The following is a 19,693-nucleotide window of genomic DNA, read 5'->3' on the forward strand; positions in this document are numbered from 1 at the left end:
TGAAGCCTGTGTGTTACATTAATGCTACGTGATGCTATCATATAAACAAGTGATTTACAGTAAAATCACTCCAACTGAAACTCGAGTGCATTGATTTTAACTCCATTTTAATGTGTAACTATGTGGGAAAGATAGCATAGCAAACATGGCACTGAAATGTAATTGGTTCTTTTGGTGAGTCCTGTACTTGCAGGGTTCATTGACTGCGAGCACAACCTTGCATATATTTTACAGAAGCAAAAGTAAAACATCTACACATAGCAACAGCAGATAGCAGTATCTAGATAGTGTCACTCTGCTTCTGCTGGTGACTGTTGGAGACTGCTGGAAACTGTTCATTTTGTGTTTATGGTGATTTTAGTAATGGAGAAAGAGTGGCATCTGCTGGTCAACAAAAGAATTACAATTATACTTCGAGACGTTTGTTTTGGGATTTAATTTAAGAGATTCACAATGTGACCTTATTTCCAAATAAACAGCATATACAATTTATTATTTACAAAAACAGGATGAAAAAGCCACTTAAATACATTTAGGCGGGTTTCTCGTTGCAGGACTGTTCATCTTTTTGTATTGAAGAAAAAGGGGTGTTGGGATCTACAGAGGATCCGTCCGTCTCTTTATTTCTCTCTCTGCCAAACTCAATGATCAGAGGCTTTTCAAGCAGCTTGTAGCCATTTAACAAGTCTAGAGCAGCTTGGGCGCTTTTGACATCTGTAAAACACAGAAGGCAGTTAATCCAGATGTTACATAGCATACTGTACCAGCAACTGTATACTTATGTGCCCAGATGCGTTATATGAAGTTCAGCATTAAAGGGATGGTTCACCTAAAAATGTAAATTCTGTCATCAAGTTGTTTCAAACCTGTATGAATTTCTTCTCATTTCAACCACTAGCTGTCAACATTATTTAGAGGTCGACCGATAGTGGATTTTACTGATACCGTTAACGAGGTTGGACCGCACTGGCTGATAACCGATTAATCAACTGATCATTTTTAAAATTGATTCCAAATGAAAACAAACAGAAGACATAAAATAGTGCTGAACTTTATTACAAAAATGTAAAACAGTACTGAACCATGAAAATGTACTGAACTTTTTAAATCTAAAAAATATGAATATATTAAAGGGGTCATGACATGAGAAACCAAATTTGCCTTGATCTTTTGGTATATAAGAGGTCTTTGTACCATTAAAACGTCCTGCAAGTTTCATAGCTTAAGACGTCCTCCCCATTATAAACGAATCATTTATTTAATCAAGCTCTAAATACAGCTCGTTCTGGATCCATGGTAAGAAGTGACGTCACGGTGCGAAGTGACGTACCAGCGTTTGCATATGACCGCCTCCAGCACAAGATAACTACGCTTTAAGCGCAAGGCAACTACACGATTTCGTACCGTTGTCGCCCCGCGCGCAGCGCGCCTCACAAGTGTTCAGTCGACGGACAGCGAGTGGGTCTGACTCCGTGTACAGGAAAATTACGATGCCACGCAGATGTGCTGTTCCTGGCTGTGGACAAACAACATATTTGAATACGCTGCCGAAAGATCCAGACGTCAGGGAAAAATGGATGCACTTTATTTTTTGCGGACGTCCCAGTCACGGCAGTGTTAGTTTAAGCGTTTGTTCTATACATTTTAAGGATGACTGTTTTGAGAAAAAAATCCCAATATGATGCTGCCTTTGCCAGAAAACTGTTGCTCAAAGATAAGTCCGTGCCGACTATTCTGGGCTCAACAACGACGACGCAAACTTACTTTTTATCATGGCTAATATAAACACATTTGTATAAGAGAATCTTGAAAATATGTCGCCTTTCTAGTAGGCCTACATGTGATAGAAAATTTAAATGTTGCCTTATCAATGCTGCATCTTCAAAGATGGCCTGTGCATGCATTTCCGTCCGTAGTACACCCTATCATTTCATTGAAATTAGTTAAATAATGTTAAACTGTTAGCATAATTATGCAACAATAATCCGTTTTCAAGTGTCTCGGGTTACAATTTTTTTATTAATTCAAAATAGTTTCACTTTCCATGTGGACACGGGCTGATCCAGTCTTCGTTGTTGTGGTGATGGTTCATTTTCCTCTGATTCCGGCTCAAACATATAAGGTTTTATCATTGCAAGAGCCATCGCTTCGCATGCATCACCCGCTACTAAACAGTTGCGCCGAATCCGCAAATGTTCTGGCTGGGGGCGTTAATAATTGATGCATAGGCACTGATGTTAGCCAATCATAACAGTGGGCGTTAACACTGAACTCTTAAAGGGGAAACACCCCCAAAACAGACTGTTTGAATCAGAGGATGAGAAACAGGGTGGGAAAAGGTCATAAATCACTACATTTTAAACGTTTTTTGTAAAAAAAACTATAGTAATACTATAATTGCACCTAAGGGAACATAATAATAAAATAAAATAAACCATGGCATGACCCCTTTAATTATACCTTGATCATTCATGTTAGCTCATGGTGCATTAACTAATGTTAAAGGTACAATATGTAGGATTTTTCACCGCCAGGGGTCGCTAACCTCTTACAATAACAAAGGCGTATATTGATGACGCAAAGCATTAAGTGGAATTATGGATCTTGTCATCAAGCTGATGGATCTTTTATGGATGAGTGAATACATTGATGTTTTTAACATGACTGTGGTATGAAGCAGGGCGCGATTGCTAATGAGAGACGTAGCCTATACCAGCGCCACACGCAACGCGAGTCCCGCGGATATAAAGGAATATGGACATTTCATTCAACCGAACTACACGCAAGTGCTGAATTAATACTTACACAGATAAGTTTATTAAACAAATTAAACTTGTGAGGTAACGCATCGCTGTTTCATTTGCTCTAACAGTTATAACAGTTACACTATCACACTAAACGGCATTTGAGTGTGTTGAATGTTAAAGGAACACTCCGACTTTTTGGGACTTTAGCCTATTCACCTTATCCCCCAGAGTTAGATAAGTCCATACATACCTTTTTCATCTCCGTGCGTGCTATAAGTCTGTTTGACGCACCCACCGCTAGCCTAGCTTAGCACAAAGACACTTATTTGGATTAGTATGCTAGCTGCAACCTATGCTAGCTGGTATGTATGGACTTATCTAACTCAGGGGGATAAGGTGAATAGGCTAAAGTCCCAAAAAGTCGGAGTGTTCCTTTAAGAAATGTCAAAATGCTAAATGTTAGTTAGGTTGCTTGTTGGCTATATGAGACTAGCAGTAAGCTAGATCAACATTAAAATAACATACAGATCATATTCTAACATTTCATCATGTTGAACCAAATAACATTGATTAGTTGTATGTACATTTGCTCACTTGTCTAATAAAGTACATGCAACATTTGCGTTTGTCAAGTCGAAGTTAGTCGCGGAGCTCTCGGCATCTCGAAAGATGTGGATCTTCGTTTTAGTCTTCTTTTTGTCTCAAAGTCTGCTTGCCATGGTCCATAATGTTTGAACAAAACAACAACAGCGTGAGCGTCCTGCTAGGCATAACCCAGTTGTCCACGTCTGTCACCATGGTTACTATGGCAGTACGAGCGGAAACCGAGGGTAATGCGGATATGCGCATTGACTGGCGACTCCCTCACCCCTGCTCACACGCCCCGTTTCCTTGGTTAAAATCGCAATTTTCTCACGATTTACAAATAGTTGGAAACATTTGGGATATTCTAAGTAATCAACTAAACAAAATATATAACATTGGCCTAGTGGTTGGTTTTTGGATATTTTACTGCAAAAATCCTACATATTGTACCTTTAAGAGATACAACTTTAAAATATAATTAACAATGTGCAATACTTTTATTAACCTTAGTTATTGTTACAAATTGACTTTTGTTGTAATGCGTTACCATTTCATAGAAATCCAAACAGTCACGCTTACAGACGGCCATCTTTAAATATCTACACAAAGGCCATAGCATTGAAATTAGACATATGTATACTTTATTTGCCTCTATTTTAGTACACTTGATTATCTAATCAAAATATGTATTACAGTGACGATAAAAAAGGTGGGTCGAAACTGAAATCGAATGCTGAGATCTGATTCGTTTATAAGTTTCTGTCGGCTGCATGACGATTAAGTTTGCTTTCTCATGACAAGCTTAAAATATTCAACTTCGCTGCATTACAAATGAATAAAAGCAATCAGCCAGACATAAACTAATGCAAATAGATGGTAACAACCGTGACATTAAACATTTGGGTCAGACGCTCGAGGTACTGCTAATGTTAGTGTCCTCAACAAATTAATTACTTTATAATGATAAGAAAACATGTACTGTAGTGTACTGTATATACCGTTTCATTGTCTGTTTTAAATCCGCATTGGAAATGTCCCTCTCTGTGCATCGCGCAGCCTCACGTGTCAAAACAAACTACAAAACAAAAGGCACCAGTGATATTTTATTTCGCCTCTAGATGTCGCTCTCGTACTGTATAATGACAGCAGACCCTTCTCAGTCGCTCCAGTAACGGACGCAACCTGGAAAAACTATCACTATGAATTTTTGCAGATAACCATTGGTTCCAGCAATCAGTTATCAGTGTCTATTAATCGGCAAAGCTGATCAATCGGTCGAGTTCTAGTCTATATTACATACTGCACCTTTAAGCCTGTATGGTTGTTTGTTATAAGAAATAATATAGCACAATGGAGTCTTTCTCTTACCAGAGAGCGTAATGAAAGCCTGGCCCTTGAGTCGGCCAGTCAGCAGGCGGTACAGAATGGGCTGTTTGTCGTCCTTCTGAAACCTTGAAAAAAGAGAAACCAGCTGAGCCACGGTTGCCCGTGGACTCATGTTCTTCACACACAGGACCTACGCACACAAGAGAGACACACAAATGTACTCGGATGTATAGAAACATCTTTGTATACACTACCATCAAAAAAAAAAAAAAAATAATACTTTTAGTCAGCAAGGATGCGTTAAATTGATCAAATGTGGCAGTGGAGACTTTTTACATTGTTAAAAAGATTTCTATTTCAAATAAATGCTGAGGGGTTTTTTTGCATCAAGGTTTCCATAAAAAATTAAGCATAAATCAAATCAGCATATTAGAATGATTTCTGGAGGATCATGTGCCACTGAAGACAGGAGTAATGATGCTGAAAATTCAGCTTTGCATCACTGGAATAATTTATATTTGAATTAATATTAAAATAGAAAACGGTTATTTTAAATTGTAATAACATTTCACAATAATACTGTTTTACTGTATTTTTGATCAAATAAATGCATCCTTGGCGAGATTTTGTCCAAAAACATTTTTTTAAATCTTACCAACCCCAAACATTTGAATATAATATAATATATAATACAGCACAACCTTTAAATGGTTTAATAAAGATTTCTTACTCACTCAATATTTCTTTCGTAAACATTTTGTGACATTTCTAAAGCAGGTGTGTTGCTATTATCCACACTTACGTTGGATGGATTTCCTCTCTGGTAGTTCTTAAATCTGGGAATATTCCGTATATCCTCTTCTGTCTCACGATTTTTCTTGATCTCTTCATCTGAAATGTCCTCTATCCTTCCACTTACTGTAACGGGCCCATCATGCCCTTGGACAAAAGCTGCACTCAGTGAGCCAATGGACTGACTAACTGTCATTTTCATAGTTTTAACTCTTTTTTCATAAGACTGTGGTTGGAGGACAGTGTCTGTTACAGGGCTTGAATCCTGGGATACGTGTTGGTCTTTGGATGGGCTGGAATCACAGACCGCGCGAGTTGATTGGTCAGTTTTAGAGCTTGAAGTTTTACCTTGGATATTAGTGACATTGTTCGGTTGAGGAAAAAACTCTGAAGTACTAGCAACATTTTTGTTCTGGCCTTCAAGAAAGTCTTTATAGAAATGGTCCATTGTGATGGCAGATGTCGCCCCCTGCTGGCTGACGAGTGACTCTTCTTCTGTGAATAGAAAAGACAGCTAAGATTAAAACAAAAAAAGCTCCTGCCTACATGTGCTATTAAGTATTACTAAATTCTCTAACCTCGATGGTAAAGGGCAGTGAGGAAGCTGCAGCGGTCACTGCCGTGGAAAAGAGCCTTTTCGATCTCCATCTCCCTACGGGAAAGCGGCCGACTGCTCGAGAAACGCTGAGGTCGGGCCAGCAGCTCTGCATGTGCCACCATTTTATCCCGGATGGCCTGTAGGCGCATATTCCTTGCCTCTGGTGCCACACAAACCCCTCTGTCCTGTAAAATAGTGAATTGGGTGACATTGCATTGAGAGACCTAGCGCCTTTACATTTCTCACGCTCCTTACAGTTCAAAATCATTCGGTTTAGAATCCACGTAATGTAAAAACTGAAAAACGACCTTCCAAGAGCTCTCCGGCTGGTCCCTGCATCTCCACAGCTCTATTTCAGCTTCTGTAAGACCCAACTCTCTTAGAGCGGCCAGTTCCTGATCCCCGTCCTGCAAAGCCTGGAACTGGGACAGACTCCTCACACCGGCTGCCTGTTCCCCAAAAGGCCTGTATACTGCTGCTGGAGCAAAGCATTTCTTCTTAGCGACACACCTACAACAATGACGTGTTTGAGGAAATATTTCATGTATTATGTGTTTGTACCAAATTAAAATAAATTATAAAGCCATGCTTAGTTATGAGAAACTGACCGCTCAATGTTTACATCTGTATCCAGTTGCTGCAGCAGCAGATTGTGTAGTTGTCTCTGGCCCTCGGTCTCCTGTTCTTCAGGGATGGGCACATCCTCACAGGCATGACGTGTAACCCTGAAAATCACAAAACACATTTCTGTCAACTGTTTTTCACCTCAAATACAATTACTTTAAACTCTACCCTCCACAAATGCATCCTTATTTTTTTGTGTGCAAATCTAATTATTCTTGTTTTTTAAACCAGCATAAAATAAAGACAGTACATGATAACACTATCATGATGTGCAAGTAGAATATTTTTATTATAATATCTATTTTTTTTTTGTATTCGTTTTTCTTTTATTTAATCCTGCGTTCATGAGGAAGAAAGCTGAAAATTATTCAGCTTTTTTTTTTTTTTATTAATTTTTAAATATTAAAGATGCTTGAGATATTCTATATATATATATATATATATATATATATATAGAGAGAGAGAGAGAGTGTGTGTTATGAGTTTTAGATAACGTACGTTTATTTCCTGTCTCAGAAAACGGCACACTTAGCCACCATCCAACAGATATACGCGTGTTTTCTCATCATTAACCCTTCACAAATGTAGCAATCAGCTAGTAATGTAGCTTGCTTTATCAATACAAGATAACTCTGCTCATATTTAATATGGCTCTGGGAATATTTATCATAATGCGGTCACGTTTTAGACCCAATAAACTTGAAAACATAAAAAAAATAGCCTTTCGCTTACCGCTTCATGTTTACACCAGAATCACACTTCCTGTTTCAACAGAAATGAAACGTCGGTTGAAAGGATCATGGGAAATGTAGTTTAAATCAAAGGACCAGTCGAGCAAATCTCATTCTTGCTCTGCAAATACGCACATCTGTGTCAAGAGTAGACCTAACGGGATGCAGAACAGTTATGTAGTATCAACTTCAATTAAATTTGGACGTATATTGATCATATCAAAGCCAATATTCATAAACCAATTTAATTTAAATAGCAAAAAATTATGTTTTATTTATGTATATGTGTATATATATGTATATATATATATATATATATATATATATATATATATATATATATATATATATTAGTATATATTGTCAGTGGCGATATATTAGTATAAGTTTATAGCCTACTCTTATACTTATACTATCATTTTCTAGTTCCTAGCACACCAAAGAAAGAGGTTTCTGATTGCTGGATTACTGTGATGAATATGAAACTAAACATTTATAATCACAAGATTATTAATGCATGCCTTGTTTTACAAACTTTTTTCATAATTAAAAACAAAAACAAATATTACATGTTTATACAGTAAAAGAAAATTGCTCAACAATTTGCCATTTATAAATTTGATTTACATGTTTGTTTGTTTTTGTATACTGACAATGCCAGAAAATATGAGGTAGTTTCTGGTTGCAATAAACAAAATTAGGCTAACAGACATCCTTGTCTTGGTTAAACCTGGATAGAAAGTGCGTAGCATGGAAAAAACGTGTGCAATATCTTAAAAATGAAATAAACATCTTATTTGTAATGATATATAACAGCCAAACATTTCTCCTATTAAAATTATTGAGAGAAAAATAAACCTTGACAAATAGGAAAAGACATATGGTTTGCTAAACATCTTTTTGAATAGAGAACATATAGCTTTAGCTGCAAAAATAAATCTCTGCTTGCATAAATCTTTTTTTTTTCCAAGGCTCATAACTTGTGTCAGTAACATAAAAACATAGATAGGTCTAATTTGATAACAACAATTAAGACTGTCCCACTGACTAACTGCTACTGCATACTAGACACTGACTTCACATAGCTATGTTTATGCAACTTTTTATTATTTTTATGCTTATGCAACTGACCCCTCACTCACTAAGAACCCGTCGTGGTACTGACGTCACAGCCATGAGCACTTAACATATGATCGCCCACACTAATGGCCCGCCCATGGTGAAACCACAAGGAGATTAATATTGTTTATTTAAAAAAAAAGAAAAGAAAAGAAGAACCCGCTGTTATTTGTGTGGATCTAGATGTGGGGGAAATCTGTCAAACGTTGTGCTATTCCCGGCTGTAGGATCGAGCCCGCGTCTCTGCACAGCCTCCCAAAAGATCCCAACATCAGAAACGAATGGCTGAAGTTTCTCTTTACCGACATTCCCGATCGTTACAGTCCGACATTAACGATCTGTTCAGCGCATTTCAGTCCGGACTCTTTTGTGAACCTGTCACAGTTTAATGCAGGATATGCAAGTAAACTCTTATTGAAGGAAGGGAGAGTGCCGACTATATTTGACCCGACACCAAACCCGCAACCCGTAAGCAAGATTTCTTACTCTCTTTTTTTCTTTCTTTCTTTTTTAACATGTGAAGAAGTTAGCAGGTGATAACAGGTGTAATCAGCATACAGAACCCGTACGTACGTTTAAACACCTTGTAAAGTGATTTGCTCATAGACAGTATAAGAGGCTTTGCTCCGTATCGCTTCATGTTTCCCATAGTACAAGAACTTCCTGTTTCTATAGGAAGTGAGTGTAAGTGAAGAGGATTGTGGGGAATGTGGTTAAAACCAACGTAAAAGGTAAAAGTTTGAGTGATAGCCTAACATTCTATTAGGCTATATAGAAGCCCTTAATCAATACTAAACAATATATATATTTTTAAATCATATGGTATTCAAACGAAGAAAAAAAACAAAAACAAAAAACACAACTGACAGGTTTTTCAGACACTATAGGAATGTTTTAGTGATGACCCTTAAGTTTTTTTGGCTTTGTTTTTTTTGTATCACATTTGTTGCTATGTTTTCTTCTTTATTTAAAATATTTTATGCTGATTTAAAACCAGAATAGACCAAATAAGTACCCGGTTGAACAGTATAGCCTATAGACCCCTTCACGGTTGACGTCATCGCCTATATCGCTATATAAAACCGTCTGGACATGACCACAGACAGACTACATAATTATAAGCGTCTTTTTTTAAGCGTCTAGCGATTTGTAGGCTCTTAGTTTTTCTCGCGTGTAAACACTCGGCTTGTCCACCAGATAGCTGTATATGGCGGGCCAGTGAATATCTGGCCACTTGCTGACGTTGTCTACCCAGATCGGGATCAGGCAGACAATCGCCATTAACTAAAACAAGTTTGTTATGGTACTGTTCCCGTTCCTGTGGTGGCAAAGACAGCGCATAAGTTGACACAATATGCCGGTCTATTAGCCGCGCCATTTTTCTGACCCCTTGCTGCGCGCGCACCTAACCGACCATTCGAATGTTTACAAACATTGAAGGGGTCTATACATGGATTTCTCGGCGACGTCATCACTGCTTGCGCACGCAGCCAAGAGGCAGAAAGAAGAGACCTCTCGTGTTGTAGGTTAGTAGCGGAGTGTCTGTAAGTCAAAATGCCAAGGAGTTGCTGCGTGGTTAATTGTACCAACAGAGCCAGTGCTGGGTGCCTGATGTTTAACATACCTAGGGGGAAGCATGCGTTTGCCAAAAACCGGCGGAGGTTATGGCTTCAAGCCATAAGAAGGGCAGATTGGGGTTCGGATGGTCCGAAAGGAGGCGAGACTGTCTGCAGTGCACACTTCATAACTGGTAAGTGTTTTTTTCTAGCTATCTTAATTATCTATCTATGAGTTTGAGTTAGCACTACATGCTCGTCCATGTTCACGTTCATTCATCAATTATCATTAAACAAAGTGAGTGAGATTCAGTGAATCTGGTAACCGCTAACGTTAGGTGCTAACTTGTTTGGTTCTCTTACGTAGAGTTCTCTCGTACTGCGTCGAAAGAACGCTACGGGAAAGTATTTCTTTGTCGAGATTGAAGCCTAAAAATTAATCCTTAATTTTGTAAACATGTAAAACGCTTTTCTGTAGCATACAACCCTAGGCGGAGCAATATCGCTCACCCATTGGCTGCTCCGCCAGAAAAGCACAGCCTATGCGAGGCCAGAGACGCTGACCAATGAGGGCGCTTCGCGCCCATTCTGCGTCATCTCCCGCCGAAACAGGCGTGGCCTAGGTCTATAAATACGAGCATAGCTGTCTAACACACCGATTTTTCTTAATTCACGAAGCTGCACGCATCGTTGGATTGGATTCGAGCCGCCACAGCCGTCTGAAACAAGCACCTCAGCAGGACGCGCCTCTTACCTGAAGCCGCTGGTCATCGCCGCCTTCAGCCGCCGTTCCCTGCTGCGCTTCTCCGGCGTGGAATATCCTTTACATTATGTGTGTGTGTTTTGTGTGTGTGTTCGCCGTCGCGACACACAGTTTTTCCACCACTAAAAGAGCCGAGCGTCTTTTTCAAGATGCCTCGCACCTCCTGTGGCTCGTGTAGAGCCCCGCTCAGCGACGGGGACCACGTGCTTGTGTTTCCTGCCTGTAAGGATCACGCAGCTTCAGCTCTCGTCGATGGCGGCTGCCATCACTGTGATTGGATGCCTACGGTGACTCTGCGGACTCGCCTGGGGTTCATTACTGAAGCTGCATCTTTCCGCCCGCTGCAGTGCCGCGCCGTGAAAAGCGCCGTGCTCAGCGGAGCCCGGAACCTATCTCCACCACGAGGTGCTCGCCGCTGCTGCCGCCAGCTTCTCCGCCCGCTTCGCTGGACTCTCTGACCGACGGACAAGGGCCGCTGTGTGCCGCCGCGTCCGTCATGGACGAGGAAGGTGAAACCGCGTCTGTGTAGGAGGACTGCTATTCTCTCCTCGCTTCGGGTAGCAAGGGATGGGCGAGCTCCGAGGATCTCCCCTCCCCCGCCGCTCGTGAGCGTCGACGGAGAAAGACCAGCATCGATGCGCTTACCGGCTGGATGGCTGCTTTTCTGCAGAGGAACGTACGTTACCGTCCTCAAGACCCGCGCCTTTTTCTTCCTGAATTCACGAAGAAATCGCGGAGTCCCGGAAAGCCCCGTTTTCAGCCAGGATGCGCACTTCTGCTTCGAGGAAAGCTAACGTTACAGTGTTAAAATCCCGCCGCGGCCGGATTTCACTAAAATGTCTCGCTCGCACAGTCCCAACATACGCGACCGTGCCAGTGTATTTTGCAGTCACCAAATCGGCATCATGGCCCGTTTGCCTGCACACAAACGCCGTTTTCACGACGCCCCAGGTAAATCTGAAAATGTATTTTCTGGTGTCCCGGCCACGGCCGATGGTGTAATGTGTGTATCCGTAATGCCCACGACTCAGTGCCCATTCGTACACACAAGCACAGCCCTACACAACAGGGCTTGCACACATAAAATCGACTCTGTCGATTGTGCGTCACATGTAAGTTAGTGAACGTGCCCGCTTTTCAGTGCCCACAATCACTACACACTGTATGTCCCGTGGTTTCTGTAAAAACGAAACGAATGCACGGTCAGTCGGTTCTGATAGACAGTACTCTCTGTGCTACACGGTGTCCCGGCCACAGCCGATGATGTAATGTGTGTAACTGTATGCCCACGACCAGTGCCCATTCGTACACACAATACAGGGCTTGCACACATAAAATCGACTTTTTCGATTGTGCATCATATGTAGTGAGCGTGCCCGCTTTCAAGTGCCCACAATCACTACAAGCTACATGTCACACGTTTTCTATGAAACGAAACCGATGCACGGTCAGTCAGTTCTAATAGACAGTACTCCCCAGTGCTATAAATGTACCCGCGTTCACGCACCCACATTTATTCTCAAACATGCCGAGCCGTACGGGGCTCGCACCGCGCGCTCTCTCTCTCAGCTGAGAGAGCTGAGCGCGCGCGGGCTGCCCGCTCGATTAAGCGCGCCCCCGCATCACGCTGCAATGGCGCCCATGTTACAGCACACGACTGCTCTCGTGTCGCCGCCATTTCGCGACCAGAGCCCGGTTTTTCAACCCGTGCAAGCACAGCCCCGTACAACACAGGGTCTGCACACATAAAATCGACTCATGCCGATTGTGCTTTACATGTAGTGCCCACAACCACTACACACTGCACGTTCCGCGTTTTCTGTAAAAACGAAACTAACGAACGGTCAGTCAGTACACAAACACAGTGTCCCCGGTGTTATAAATGTGCCCGCCACCAAGCGCCCACGTTTATTCACAATTATAACGAGCTTTACGGGGCTCGCCCCGCGCGCTCTCTCTCAACTCAGAGAGCCGAGCGCGCGCGGGATGCATACTGTGTTAAACATGCCCCCCGCCTCACACGCCACGGCGTCCATGTTACAGCACACGGTTGCTCTCGTGTCGCCGCCATTTCGCGACCAGGGCCCAGATTACATTCAACCCCTAGTCACACGTGCAGATGCATGGGAAAGACTTCCCGGGGTCTCAGAATGGGTGCTAGAGACTATAAAAAGAGGCTATTCGCTACAGTTTCATCGACGCCCTCCCCGTTTCACGGAGAAAGTCGAAACCACGGTAAAAACAGAAGTAGCACACCTACTTCGAGCCGAAATAGCGAAGCTATTGAGCAAAGGGGCCATAGAGCCTTTATCTCAAGCTCAAAGCGAAGGGGGTTGGTACAGCAGATATTTCCTGGTACCCAAGAAAGACGGGGGTCTCAGACCCATTTTGGATCTAAGACGTCTGAACAAAGCGCTAGCAAGGCGAAAGTTCAGAATGCTCACGACCAGAAAAATCCTCGCGCAGATTCGCCGAGGAGACTGGTTTATGGCGATAGATTTGAAAGACGCGTATTTTCACATACAAATTGCGTCACGTCACAGGCGATTTTTGAGATTCGCCTTCGAGGGCCGGGCATATCAGTACACAGTCCTGCCATTCGGCCTATCCCTAGCACCTCGTACATTTACAGTGTGCATGGACGCGGCGCTGGCGCCCCTGAGACTCCGAGGCATTCGAGTTCTGAACTATTTGGACGATTGGCTGATTCTGGCTCAATCGCCTTCAGAACTCGCTCACCACAAGACACTAATACTCGATCACCTCGAGTGCTTAGGTCTGAGAGTCAATTGGGAGAAAAGTTCACTGTTTCCCAGTCAAAGGGTCTCCTTTTTAGGACTGGATCTGAACTCGCTGTCTATGACAGCACAGCTGTCATCACAGCGCAGGCAGGACACCCTGCAAATGGCGAAATCCTTCTGCAGCGGCCATTTAGTGCCGCTCAAGAGATTTCAGAAAATGCTAGGCCTCATGGCCTCAGCCTCAGTGGTACTGCAGCTGGGCCTGCTGCGCATGCGCCCACTGCAGTTCTGGTTGAAAGCGCGCGTACCGCGCCGAGCATGGTTGCACGGTCGTTATCGCCTCAAGGTCAATCAGGAATGCATTTCAGCCCTGACACCATGGAGAGCGTCAGACTGGTACCGGTCAGGTGTAAGCCTGGGGACTTCCTCGAGCCTGAAGGTGGTGTCCACGGACGCGTCCACCTCAGGCTGGGGAGCACTGCTCGACGGCAGACCGTTCTTTGCCCAGTGGCCAGAACGAGCCAAACTACCGCACATAAACTGCCTGGAAATGATGGCGGTGGACTTTGCGCTGAGGCGTTTTTTGTCCCCGGATAAAAGGGCACCACGTCCTGGTCCGTTCGGACAACATGTCGGTAGTAGCCTACATAAACCGCCAGGGGGGCGTGAAATCCCGAAACCTATTCAGGTTAGCGGAACGCATACTGGTATGGGCCCAGCACAACCTGCGCTCGTTGAGAGCAATGCATGTGCCAGGCCACCTGAATGTAGGCCCAGACAGACTCTCTTGGAACAATGTTCCGACGGGAGAGTGGTCTCTACACACACAGACAGTGCGTCTGCTGTGGAAAACGTTCGGCAGAGCAGAAATAGACCTGTTTGCAAACCAGGAAAACGCTCACTGCCCAGAATTTTTTTCGAAGAGCACGAACGCGCTGGCCAGTGTCTGGCCTCGCCGTCCGCTCTATGCTTTTCCCCCTGTCTCACTCCTGCCTCAAGTGCTGGAGCGGATCAAGGAAAGCGGATGCTCGGTGCTACTAGTCGCTCCATACTGGACGAATCAACCAGGTTCCCAGTTTTGATGCGACTGAAGAGTACTGCCCCGTGGCCGGTTCCAGTGAGGAGAGACCTCCTCTCGCAGGCCAAGGGCTCGATTTTGCATCCTCGCCCGGAGCTCTGGTCCCTACACGTATGGGCCATAAACGGGTACCCGCTAACCTCCCAAAGGGAGTGTTAGACACGATCGAACAGGCTAGGGCTCCGTTCTACTAGACGGCTCTACGCTTCCAAATGGTCGGTGTTCTCTGGCTGGTGCTCAGACCAAGGTCTGTCACCGCTTCAGTGCGGGGAAACGGAGATTCTCTCCTTCCTCCAAGAACTGTTGGATAAGGGAAGAACCCCATCCACGCTCAAAGTCTATGTGGCTGCCATATCAGCGTTCGTTAATCCAACGCTTGGCCATTCACTGGGCAGAAACGACCTGGTGGTCCGTTTCCTTAGAGGAGCCAGGAGGTTAAACCCTCCAAGGCCTCCTTCAGTCCCCGTTTGGGACCTTTCTACAGTGTTAAACGCTATGAAAGGGGCCCCTTTCGAGCCTATTCACTCAGTTGACATGAAACACCTGTCTTTCAAGACCGTGTTTCTTCTGGCTCTCGCTTCAGTGAAGCGTGTGGGGGATTTGCAAGCGCTCTCAGTTAGAGCTTCTTGTATGGAGTTCGGGCCAAACGACTCTGTAGTCGTGTTGAAACCCAAGCATGGGTACGTACCTAAGTCCCTCAACACACCGTTCAGGGCTCAGGTCATCTCCCTGTCGGCCCTGCCGGCCTCGGAGGACGGAAATAGCTCCCTTTGCCCGGTCAGGGCATTGAGAGCTTATGTGTCCCGCTCTGCTGTTTTTCGACAGACGGAGCAGCTCTTTGTTTCGTTCAGTGGGCGCTCTAAAGGGCGAGCCGCGACGAAACAGAGTCTATCTCGATGGGTAGTGGATGCCATTGCGCTAGCCTACGCATCTAGAGGTTTGGAATGCCCCCTGGGCATCAGAGCACATTCTACGAGAGGCATGGCCTCTTCGTGGGCTTGGTATAGTGGAATCTCGCTACAAGATATCTGTATGGCGGCAGGCTGGGCCTCCCCGTCTACATTTATACGGTTCTATAACCTAGAGGTTCCTGCGCTGCAGGCTAAACTGCTCTCGGTCTAGAAGACTATGTTTTAGTGTTCCTGCCCCGCGTTGCGGCCCAGGTCACTTCAATGTTTAAGCATCACTCACTGACATGGTGTCCCATGAGCATGCTATTACCCCTCATATATATATTTAATATTTTCATATATATGTTATTATGCCCTTAGAGGCACTACTATAAAGGGATGATGCTATTTTAGCCGCTCTCCCTATACTTCTTGGGGTAGGCACTTGTATGCCAGGGCGCGCGCGCCCTTAGGTGTCTGTGTCGGTCCAAGAGCACGCACGGCGTTTTACATGGGGTTCCCGTAGCGTTCTTTCGACGCAGTACGAGAGAACTCTACGTAAGAGAACGTACTCGGTTACTAACGTAACCTCGGTTCTCTCTAGGAGAGGGAACGAGTACTGCGTCTCATGCCGTGCGTGCCCACGCTGCGTCGCTTTCGTGACGAAAATCGGTGTGTTAGACAGCTATGCTCGTATTTATAGACCTAGGCCACGCCTGTTTCGGCGGGAGATGACGCAGAATGGGCGCGAAGCGCCCTCATTGGTCAGCGTCTCTGGCCTCGCATAGGCTGTGCTTTTCTGGCGGAGCAGCCAATGGGTGAGCGATATTGCTCCGCCTAGGGTTGTATGCTACAGAAAAGCGTTTTACATGTTTACAAAATTAAGGATTAATTTTTAGGCTTCAATCTCGACAAAGAAATACTTTCCCGTAGCGTTCTTTCGACGCAGTACTCGTTCCCTCTCCTAGAGAGAACCGAGGTTACGTTAGTAACCGAGTACGATTTCTGTCTCACTCTGTCATTGAGTAAATGTTAATATAAAACATTAAGAAAGTAATTATTGTTAATCTGTCATGTTTTTTTTTTCTATTAGGGGAGCCATCATTTGACTATGATAGTCCAGACTTTGTACCCTCCATATTCCCTCATAGCAGCACCAGAGACGGTAGCGTTACTGGAAAGTTGGCAAGGTCTGTCTGTTTTTATTATTTATTATTTGTCATTTTTACTATTCAAAATTTTTCATATTTTGATCTCATTTGTTTCACTTTTTTTCTGCCAGTTTCTGTGCCCTGTTTGTATATATTGTTTGCTCTCAAAAACAACCTAGATTGTAGTAGTTTGCTGATATTTTTATTTTGATATGCCTTCCTCTGCTGTTTGTCATAGGTATGAACGACAGAGAAGACGGGAGGAGTCTAGGACTCCTGATGAGAGACCTAGTGTCATGCATTTAAAAGTAGAGTATTGTTTTATATATAATTTTAATGTTACTCTTTTTTTGGGTTATGCAAACTAGCTTTTTGTAGTGTAGATTTCATAAATTGGGGCAGAATAAGTTTGTCTTCTATTTCAAAAGAAAGCGAATATAGGAATATGCTGCTGGAAAAAACAAAACAAAACAAAACATAGATTGTAAAAAGCACCACAAATAAAATAACGAAGTGTGTTAAGCCTATTTTTTTTAATGATAGGGAAGTCATGCATTGTCATGAACTGCTTTTTGACAGAAGGGGATTCTGATTAAATTTAGATCATGCATAATGTTTGATACCATTAACCCGTTAAGAAAAAGAAAAACGTTTTTATATATTTAAAGTAGGCCTATATTCAATCACTAAAGTATTCTGTGTTAAACAGTATCAACAAATAAATTCAGCAGGATATATTTGTGGGGGATATTCATCAAACAATATGTGCAACATATTCCATTCCCTCTCTTAGAGGTGACAGCTTAGAGCTTAACAAATATACCATTCCTGTTTAATAAATAATAATAATAATAAAAAAACAGTCTATATCAACAGAAAGCAATTATATGTGAAACCACACTGCATTGGTCTTCACTGTATAAATTAAATATGGTCGAGGTGCCATAGAATGGGAAACTGTATTTACCTTGGCATAGTCGAATAATAAGAGTTCTGTACATTGAACTGATATACCGTGAGCCTCAAACACCATTGTTTCCTCCTTCATACGTAAATCTCGTGTTTGCATAACACCGACTGTGACGTTGCAGTCGGGATCATTAATATTTACGCCCCCAAAATTAGCATATACCAGCCCATGTTCTATGCCAGGCAGTATTTACGTGGACCTGCACAGCCGAATCATCAGAAGTTGTGCATGTATTGTGAAGAAGCAAGCAAGGACAATTGGGAAAATGGCAGATCACGGATATAAATGTAATGTTCCAGGCTGTGCAGGATGTGAGGATGTGAGCACTTTTCATACCCTTCCCACAGAACAGAACTGTAAAACAGACATGGATGATTTTTATCTACAACAGAATACCGCAACATTTTAATTCAAAGTTGTTAGTTTGCTCTGCCCATTTCACCACTGACAGTTTTTCTAACCTGAGACAATATCAAGCAGGCTTGATACGCTCAGCGTTTGATACTGAAGAAGGGGGCGATTCCAACAATATCCCCATTACAACCCCTACCGCAAGCAGTAAGTAACGTCAGTGATTTTATCCACTTCTTGACTGTTGAAACCATTTCTGTTTAATTTGAAAGTTTCTTAGTGTACGAACAACATAACGATAATATAACCTGTATTGTCGAGATTGAATGCAAGATGCGAGTACAGTAATCTTAGCTAACTAGCAAGCTCCAAGTAACAAGCATAGATAACGTAACCTTGGTTCCCTGAGAGATAATGGAACAAGTATTGTGTAGCTATACGCTATGGGAAAAATCCTTTTTCTCGAGAATATTGAAGCCTTTATTTTAAAACGCAGTGCAGGTCCCCAGCGAGCACAGTGCAGGCTGTCTAAGCACGTTTATTGGCTGGGCTGCGGCAACTAACCTATGGCGAAGCAGCGAGGACGCGCAAACCTATTAAACCTCGAATGGGCGTGGCTGCTGACTATATAAGCGGCCCATTTCACCATAGAAATCAGGTTAAATCGACTGAAGCGACAGCACCTGGACGTGCAGCAGTGATCGGGAACTGTCTCGACAGCCCCTTTCGCTAGTAAATTTAACACTTCGGTGCAGTGGACGTGAGCCACATTGCTCCTAACCGATGTCTCGACAACAGTGTGAAAGTTCGGGGGTCTGCGAGCGAATTGAAGCGAGTAACCTCGTTTTATTGTGCTCAATACCCATTTTGACACGTAGGGTATGGCTTCCCAGGCCTTGGCCCGAGTGACTAGGGGTTGAATGAAGTTTCTCAGTTTCTCATACCCGTTTTCCTCTGCGCCGTCAAGTGTTGAGAGTGTAGCTGAGGTTGAAGTACGCAGACGGGCCAAGTAGGGCGCGTGCCATGACTTTGTGAGCTCCTCACGGACCTCGGGAAAAAATGGAGCTGGGCGCTGGCGATTAACCACTCATCGAGGCGGCTTCTAGCAGGCTCTTCTGGTGTAGACCAGTCGAGACCCAGCTCTTCGACGGCCCGGGTGAGGACTCGATGCTCGCCCTGGTGCTGCCTTTGTCTGACTGAGACGGAGAGATGGGGTCAACAGTTGAGCCCGACCAATCCTCGCCTTCAGACGCCACCACTCAGAAGAAACGCTTGATAGAGGTCCGAGTTCAGTCTGAGACCCAGGTAAATTATCTCTTGTGTAGGCACCAAGCAGCTTTTTGTCTTGTTTATCTTGAAACCCAAGCTCTCCAAATGAGACACGAGCATTTTTGTCTCTCTTTCTGCCTGTTGCCATGACTGCGCACATAGCAGCAGATCTTCCAAATATGCTGACACTCTTAGACCCATTACTCTCAGCGGTGTGAGCGCTGCTTCCACACATTTGCTTAAAACCCTGGGAGCTAAAGACAGACCGGACGGGACTGTCAAAAACTCGTAGGCTGTGTCTCGATAGGCAAACATGAGGAATTTACTTTGTGCCGGGTAGATGCTTATGTGAAAATATGCATCTTTCAGATCGACTGACGTAAGCCAGTCCTTGGGACGAAT

General features: G+C 43.5%; 2 protein-coding genes across 11 annotated transcripts in view; one reads left to right on the forward strand and one right to left on the reverse strand.

Annotated features, from left to right (window-relative positions):
- Positions 1-2: 2 nt before the first annotated feature.
- rbm41 (RNA binding motif protein 41) lies at positions 3-10,271 on the reverse strand (the record flags this gene model as incomplete). 8 transcript variants are annotated; one of them, XM_079585552.1, is made up of 8 exons in its annotated part: positions 3-714; positions 4,701-4,848; positions 5,461-5,945; positions 6,029-6,233; positions 6,357-6,558; positions 6,657-6,773; positions 7,405-7,557; positions 10,147-10,271. In XM_079585552.1, 7 exons carry the CDS (start codon positions 7,410-7,412, stop codon positions 533-535), a joined length of 1,347 nt encoding a protein of 448 aa, XP_079441678.1. In that variant the 3' UTR covers positions 3-532. The 8 variants fall into 8 exon arrangements, with proteins under 8 accessions (XP_079441678.1, XP_079441676.1, XP_079441677.1 ...); XM_079585550.1 differs by lacking the exon at positions 10,147-10,271 and adding an exon at positions 9,096-9,189; XM_079585551.1 differs by lacking the exon at positions 10,147-10,271 and adding an exon at positions 9,009-9,172.
- klf8 (Kruppel like factor 8) overlaps positions 8,497-19,693 on the forward strand; it is a 64,940-nt gene continuing 53,743 nt past the window's right edge. The window contains exons 1-4 of one of the 3 annotated variants that reach the window (XM_079585548.1): positions 8,497-8,990; positions 10,151-10,272; positions 16,644-16,740; positions 16,940-17,009. In XM_079585548.1, the coding sequence (XP_079441674.1) occupies positions 16,998-17,009 (12 nt within the window). In that variant the 5' untranslated portion in view covers positions 8,497-8,990; positions 10,151-10,272; positions 16,644-16,740; positions 16,940-16,997. Of the gene's footprint in view, positions 8,991-9,811; positions 10,273-16,643; positions 16,741-16,939; positions 17,010-19,693 lie in introns of those variants that run through there. The other 2 variants (XM_079585547.1, XM_079585544.1) reach the window with 2 other exon arrangements.

Source organism: Phoxinus phoxinus, assembly GCF_949152265.1.
Source record: "Phoxinus phoxinus genome assembly, chromosome: 17".
NCBI lineage: Eukaryota > Metazoa > Chordata > Actinopteri > Cypriniformes > Leuciscidae > Phoxinus > Phoxinus phoxinus.